Source organism: Cydia pomonella, chromosome 16, assembly GCF_033807575.1.
Source record: "Cydia pomonella isolate Wapato2018A chromosome 16, ilCydPomo1, whole genome shotgun sequence".
NCBI classification, from domain to species: Eukaryota; Metazoa; Arthropoda; class Insecta; order Lepidoptera; family Tortricidae; genus Cydia; species Cydia pomonella.
In genome coordinates, this window is record NC_084718.1 from 12635736 (window position 1) to 12643451 (window position 7716).

Sequence of the window (7716 nt, forward strand, 5' to 3'; positions counted from 1 at the left end):
CACTGAACGATCGGTCTTAGTGGAGTGAGTGGTTTCTTCAAAGAAGCACAATCTATCAGCTCCGCAATTGTGCTAAATACATGGTAATTGCTATTGCTATAGAAATATAAAAATTATGTGGTTGGACTGTGAAAATGGATTCAAAGGTAAATGATGAGATTTTTGGTACCTACAGAACTTAGCACTATTAGCCTTCATCGTGGTTCAGTTGCAAGTATTTCCTGTTCATCAATTCCCGTCATCGTTCCAGGTACGACTTCCTGATCGTCTCCCAGAAGGTGAACCAAGGCACCGTGACCCCGACGCACTACGTGGTGGTGCACGACGACAGCGGCCTGACGCCCGACCAGTGCCAGAAGATCACGTACAAGATGTGCCACCTGTACTACAACTGGCCCGGCACCGTGCGCGTGCCCGCGCCCTGCCAGTACGCGCACAAGCTGGCCTACCTCGTCGGCCAGAACATACACGAGCAGCCCTCCGAGGCGCTGTCCGATAGGCTGTTCTTCCTATAAATGTGAGGCCTTATAGCTAGTACGCATCTGCGGTTGCGACTGCGCGCAATCATACTGTAAGTTGGCGGTTAAATGTGTACGATCATTCGCAGTTGTATAGTAAAAACGAAGTTGCGTTCCGCTCCGCGTTGGTTGCAACCGCAAAAGCGTGTGGCTTAAGTTGTTAATTTTGTAATAAAAATATCAATAGCAGAAAATCGTTTGGCAATTACTGCAATGTTCTGCCGCCGGAGTGCAGGCCGCGTTGCCAACGTTACAATCGTTAACGCTCCGTAGCGTAGCGTAGCCATCTCTCTATCACTCTTCCATATTAGTGCGACTGTGACAGTTGCGTTTCGTTCGCCACGGAGCGTGAACGATAGGCACGTTGGCTACGCGGGCAGTACTAGCAATTATCGTAAACCATAGTATCGTAACCTAACACCTAGTTATCGTGACGAAATTTTGATTTAAGTAAGTGTTTAGAGGTAGCCCTCTGTTTGTGCTAGTGGCCCCCACGCAGAGTTTTGCTTAATATTATTGAAAATGGGCGATAAAAAATTACGTTTGGTATGACAACGACACGATCATTTCTCTTAAGGCTGCACCCGACGCCAACGACCTCGCGTGTTGGCGGAGCTTTTATCCCTCACCGCACCACCCGCTGCAAAAGATCGAGCGCCCAGAACTAACCCCCTTATTCATAAAAGTGTACTAAAGTTACGATGCCGCTGATCATCGTTTGTCCCTTTCCATCATACCGATACGTCGGAAAGGGACAAACGATGATCAGCGGCATCTTAACTTTAGTACACGTTTATGAATAAGGGAGTAAGTGTTTGAAATAGAATTTCGCTTGCTCGCGCGCGCAAAGCAGCACAGGTCCGTCTAGCAACACGACTTGGCCCGTACTGACTATACGGCCGAGAGCGGGGTAATGGCAGGAACCTAGGCGGGATTTAGGCTTATTTTTTTAGGAATTGAGGCATAGTTTTATTAATTTGCAAAAAGCAAAAAATCATTTTATAGTGTTCTGTGAGAAAGATTGTAAAGTTTCATATATTTTCGATAAATTTTTCAGTAATAATAGAATTGAAAGAAATAGGAGTGACTTCAATATTTTTTTCCTTCACTTATTTAAATTAAAATTGATTTCCAGAAAAACCATATCATGTATCATATCTTGTAGATTGTTATATATTTGTTTCTGCTCAGAAACTGTCATATAAAGAGGAGGAACCTTAAAAATATTTTTATAGAAAATATATAATTTATCAACGCCTCACGCGGTATATCAACCATGATACTCGTATACCGAAAACGTGGTCTGAAAGTAAGCTTAGTAACTATGGGTATGCGATGATTTCTCAGAATTACATTAAAAAAAAAATATTATAAAAAAACAAAAGACTGCACACTAAAAAGAGGAAAACAAGCCCCACAAGAATATTGTTGTTGATGGTAACTATTGCAGGCGGGGACCAACTTGACCGCCACCAACGAAAATACCTACCTAAGTAAGACTGCTAAAAGGTGAACTTAACAACCAAAATGACTATAAGTAACCCTCTGTTGGTCCCCGCCTGCGATACTTACCATCAACAAGAATATTCTTGTGGGGCTTGTTTTCCTCTTTTTAGTTTGCAGTCGAGTTTTTGTTTTTTTATAATAATTAGTTTTTTATTTATAACTTTTTAGTTACCCCCAAAAACATCCTATGACATTCCCGTGATCAAGACGAATCTAACGATACCTCATACATACATCAAAATCCATCAAGCCTTTTAGGTTACAGGAGGCCACAAAGAAACAGACATACATACATACATACAGTCGAAAAACATTACCCTCCCTTTGGCAGTCGGGTAAAAACTACCCACAACAGAACACAAACCCGCCTAGTTGTTCGCTGGCAGTGGATGTGTTCAAGTTTCAATAGGTAAGTTAGGTTAGATACGTTACGTATAGCTAATAAATTATTCCACTTTGAATAATTTTGAAATTTAAGCAATACGTAAAAAGTAAGTTTGTGATGTTTCAATCACGATTTAATCCATTTTTTGCTATTGATATTTGTATTTTGTTAAGAATTAGGTAAGAAAATCTATATTTAGATATTTTTGTACGAATTAGAGGTAATGACAAATTCCCACCACGTTATTGTGCGGCTTGTTGATTGAGATTGTTGATTGTAACTTCGAATAAGACATGAATCATTTTATCAGAAGATATTTTTTTTTTAAATTGGATAAACCAGTAAGGTTCTTTTTGTTAGCAATTAACTGATAGTTTTAACGATAAATGTTTATCAATTAAATGTTACTTTTTAATTTATATGAATATAAACTAATGTTTTTCTCAAACATGTGCAGGAATATTTTATTTGTGTTGAATTTCCTTGCATTTTTCTGAGAATAGCACATACATACTGCAGCCGGAGCATGTATTGTTTGCCGAGCATGTATTGCGTGGTACTAAACTACCTGGCTTATTTTTCGGCGTTTATTGCTGCAGTATTGTACTATAAACATTAAATGAGGCTGTTTATTCTTATAAGTGCTACTAACAATTAGCAGTTACAAATCATATTTATTATTCCCTGGGTTCCATAAGAAACAGTAGGCGAGTACGGGGCGGTCTTAAGGTTGTAAAGGATCATGTAATTCAAGTTAGTTAATCACTAAAAAAGTTACCGAATCATGAACATATCGTGGCTTCAAGGGCTTATAAACCGATATAAATGTCATACATAAAGGAAAAGAGAAGTGGAATGAGGTAAAAGTAGTGTTTCTACTTGAAATATAAAACAAATTAAAAATATTTTCAATCAAAAAATTTAATTTGTTTTCTAATAGTTCAAGGGGTTCATATTACTCCAAGCTTCCGTACGCTAGGACGGCCTACTGAACAAGATAGGGTCCGTACAAGCTGGCTACTATAATTTTGTATGTTAGTCTATAAGGTATTTGTAATATGAACCTTGTAACATATTACATGTCAAAATTTAACTCTGACGCTCTCCAATTTAAGCCCTTAATTAATTTATGCGATCGCCCCGGAAAGCATGTAAAGGCATATCATTTCAGATTGTTCTCATCTTGGTAATGGCATTTGTAAATACAAGTTTTCAAAATTAGCAAGCGTATTGCTGGAAAGGTGTAATTTCCAACGAAATTCATCTTTGGCATAATATTTCAGATTGTTCTCATCTTGCTAACGGTATTGCAAATGCAAGTTCGCAGCTAAGATTAATTAGGTATTACATGTAATTGGTCCATCAGGTGCTGTAGAACAGGCCAATTCGTACGTACACTGACTTTATGTATATTTGAATCATGTTAGTACATTACGATACAAGTGCGAAAAATAGGAAATTCGAAACGAGTGGCGATAAATTAAAACACGACCGAAGGGAGTGTTTTAAATCGACACGAGTTGCGAATTACCTATTCGCACATGTATCGTACAACGTTTTACAGTACATATGGCCCTTTAAATGTTCGACGCAGTAACGTAATATGCTGATTTTCGCACTAGTTCGGTAAAGCACCACCATATGTACTGTAATATTTATTTATAGTGCGCCTCGTCCGCGCCAATACATGTACGGACAATTACAAGTGAAATGCACGATAACTAATACGTTATTCATATTCAGTTATCGTTCTGAATGACATCCGAATTGGCCTGTAACTTCTAGAGAAGGCGGCCCTTGTGCCTTAAATAAGCTTTGTAAAACTAAGGAGAAGCTTCAGCCTTTATAGACGGTATGCAATATTTTTAATTGCGACCCTGCAGTCTAATGTAAAACGCAGCGCAAATCCGTAAAGATATAACTTGTTAAGTATAAGGATATTACTTTAGATGCTCAGATTTACTATTTAATTCTTGCTATTTGTACCTCCGCATTAGCTAGTCATTGACAATGTCACTGCGTTTTGTTGTGTTTAATAAATAACATACTCTGTTAAGCGATATCGTAAGGTACTTAAACAGAAAATACTGCTGAATGTTTTGAAACCTATTTCTTTAGTACTTTATTATGTAATTTCTGTACAAAATTGTGATTGGATTGGTTATGAAGATTTAGTTAGTACTCTTTACAATTATTGTGAATGATCGTATGACTATAAGTACCTACAGTAGTCTTAAGTAAACATCAAGGTGCTTTTTGTGTGTTAAATTATTGTTATATTAATTATTAGTATAAACCATGTTCCATTGTAGCTTGGATGCAACTTTAGTTAGACAAGTTGGAGCAATCCCGTTTTTAGGGTTCCGTACCAAAAAGGTACAAAAGGAACCCTTATGGTGCGACTCTGTCCGTCCGTCCGTCCGTCTGTCACATTGCTAAATATCTCGAGAAGTAAGTAAGTAAGTAAATATTCTTTATTGCACCAACAATTATACATTTTACATACATGTAAAACTACAAATGAATTTTAAAGGAAAATAGACCCAGGTAACAACAGGCGGACTTAAGCTATCGATTTGAAATTTGGAATAGTAATGAATAACGCTAACCCAACCATATTGGAAGTGTAATTTTTTTTATTTGTGTTATTTATGGATAATTCCTAATATAAGAGGGGGCAAAATTTCAAAGTCTAGTTACTAGGTCAAGTGTTGTGAGAGAGCTCAAATTGAACATTACAAAACAATTTTTTTTTCGTGGTGAAAAAAAAAAATTGACTTATGAAGGAAAATGTGAAAATAATACCCCCCCCCCCCCCTTATCTCCGAAGTTTACGAATGAAAAATTATGAATTTTTTACATAATAAGTAATAACATTATCATAAAGATTACAGGAAAAATAAAATCAGGCCTCTATCTTCAGTCCTTTTTTTTAATTTACAAAAAACATTTTGTAATTTAATTTGCAATTTAATTCCGGTTGCGAGTGTTTATTATAGTTGAAATTTCTATGGGATTACACTAAAGGCACCATCTTTCAAATAAAATAAAAATGATTAAAATCGGTTCACTTGATAAAGAATTATCCCGGGAAAACCAACAAACATACAGATGACACAAATTAGTTAGCAAAGTCGTCCATAGATGGCGCTGTACACATTTATACTAATAGTATACTTCTGGTCAAAAGTCTTTCTTGAGAAAATTGAAAGTTTGTACGGAACCCTCGGTGCGCGAGGTAAAGGAACTCGCACTAGACCGGTTTTTTTCTAAATTTGAAAATTGTTTTCAAATATGCACAGGTTTTCACTTTTATTATATTACATTCCAATTTGTATAGTTTTACATATACGAAAAAGCATCTCGATTCATAGAATAATTAAACTTATGGTAAGTTTAATTATTCTATGAATGGTAAGTAATTAAAATCATAGGTAATAACACTAATAACAATAATGTCAGTTAGATACCTAATGTTTTATTTTTTTTTCGGAGGGCGAGTCATGGTCGTACGGAAATAAAATTGGATACCATTTTACTAGGCAAGCGTCCGATATAGCCTAGGTATTAATTCGTCCTATTAATTCAATAGCCATGAATATCGTAGATTTCATCACCTAATAGTCCTTAAATCCTGTTCGTGCTGTCTCTACGTACGTTCCTATGTACCCCTTCAATTTCATGATTCAGAATGATCACTGTTATAAGTATTTTTAATGTCACAACACGATAGATCTTCAGTTACCTCGAAAAGAATCTCTTGCAGTTGTTCTTTGACCTTTTCGCCGCCATTGACTTGATATAGTGTCAGTACTTTTCATGCCCCACACGCCACGACTTCATATCAAGTCGTGGTTTTATTCATGTTTGTATACCTGCAGTTTTTGACGTGGCATTGATGACACTATTACTTCATTGACGTGGCGGCGAAAAGATTAATTACCACACTAGTGTATGTAAAAAATGTCGCCTTTGAATTGTAAGAGATATATTATGACATGTTGATTACATATAGTTTAACTCAGTGTCCAACTAATTGCTAAATTACCTGATAGGAATTTCTGGTCATAACTGTAAATAATGAGAATATCATTAAAAAATATAGTCGCTGTAGTTCGTGTCATCCACGATGATGAGCAGATTTGTCAAATCTAACCTTTAATAACTTGTAAATTAGTTCACTTTGTAAGAAACCTGAATACTAGGTGTATATTTTCATTGTTCTGGTATTATTTTCGACTTGATTGCTTTTATTTTGTCGTCCGAAGTTCAGCTTTATAGACGATCATTTCTGTTACATACTGGACGCAACTCTTTAATAAATGTTCCATAAGAATTTTTTTTTTTTTTTAAATATACACCTTATGCCTATATTCCCGATTCCTTCCTCGACGTCGAATTAGCAGATAAACCATTGAAAAAACGGTGAGAGAAGCTTTCTCGTTGTTCTGGTGGCAGTTTTCTGAACATGGATTCTTTTCGGCTATTTCTTGGCAGCCGCTAGATTGGATCTGGAGACCTATATACTTTTTCAAACTTAAGGGACAGGCCGCGTAGCCAACGTTACAATTCGTTAAAGCTCCGTAGCGTAGTGGAAATCGTTTACAATTATTGTGTAGATTATAATATTTCGATTGGCTTTTTACAGAAATATAATCTATCGAAACGATCACGTGACTAAGTTCGCATCTGCTATCATCAGTATTATCAGTATGGCTGCCACCAGTACGGCACTGACGTAAACGCTATCGAGAACGTAACTTACTTTCTTTGCATCTCGCTCGTACTCGCGGATAAGTGCGAGCGAGAAGTATAGAGAGTAAATGACGTTCTCGATACTCGATAGCGTATATGTCAGTTTTGACACTTCAGTGACTCATGGTACGGGTATAGAACTTCCTATTATCGTGCTCTACCTTTTTAGGGTTCCGTAGTCAACTAGGAATCCTTATAGTTTCGCTCACGCCGACAATTTTTTCCATACAAACGTTCTCGACATTTTCCTCTGGATTTTGGCCCTAGATGAATATTGTTTTTATACCAGTTCAATTTTACTAGTACGTTTTGTTATTTTTGATATTCTGTTTTTTATGGGTTTCCATATCCAAATAGTAAAACCCTATTACTAAGACTGAACTGTCCGTCTGTCTGTCTGTCACCAGGCTGTATCTCATGAACCGTGATAGGCTTTTTTTTTTTTTAATACCACGACGGTCGCAAACAAGCATACGGCCCGCCTGATGGTAAGCAGTCACCGCAGCCTAAGGACGCCTGCAACTCCAGAGGTGTTACATGCGCGTTGCCGAC

The 7716-nt window shown here is 36.9% G+C and overlaps 1 protein-coding gene across 2 annotated transcripts in view; it reads left to right on the forward strand.

The window, feature by feature from the left end:
- LOC133526349 (piwi-like protein Ago3) overlaps positions 1-6745 on the forward strand; it is a 28505-nt gene extending 21760 nt beyond the window's left edge. For both annotated transcript variants that reach the window (XM_061862929.1, XM_061862930.1), the window contains one exon: positions 251-6745. In XM_061862929.1, coding sequence (XP_061718913.1) covers positions 251-515 — 265 coding nt within the window. In that variant the 3' untranslated portion in view covers positions 516-6745. The remainder of the gene's footprint in view (positions 1-250) is intronic.
- The last annotated feature ends 971 nt before the right edge of the window (positions 6746-7716 follow it).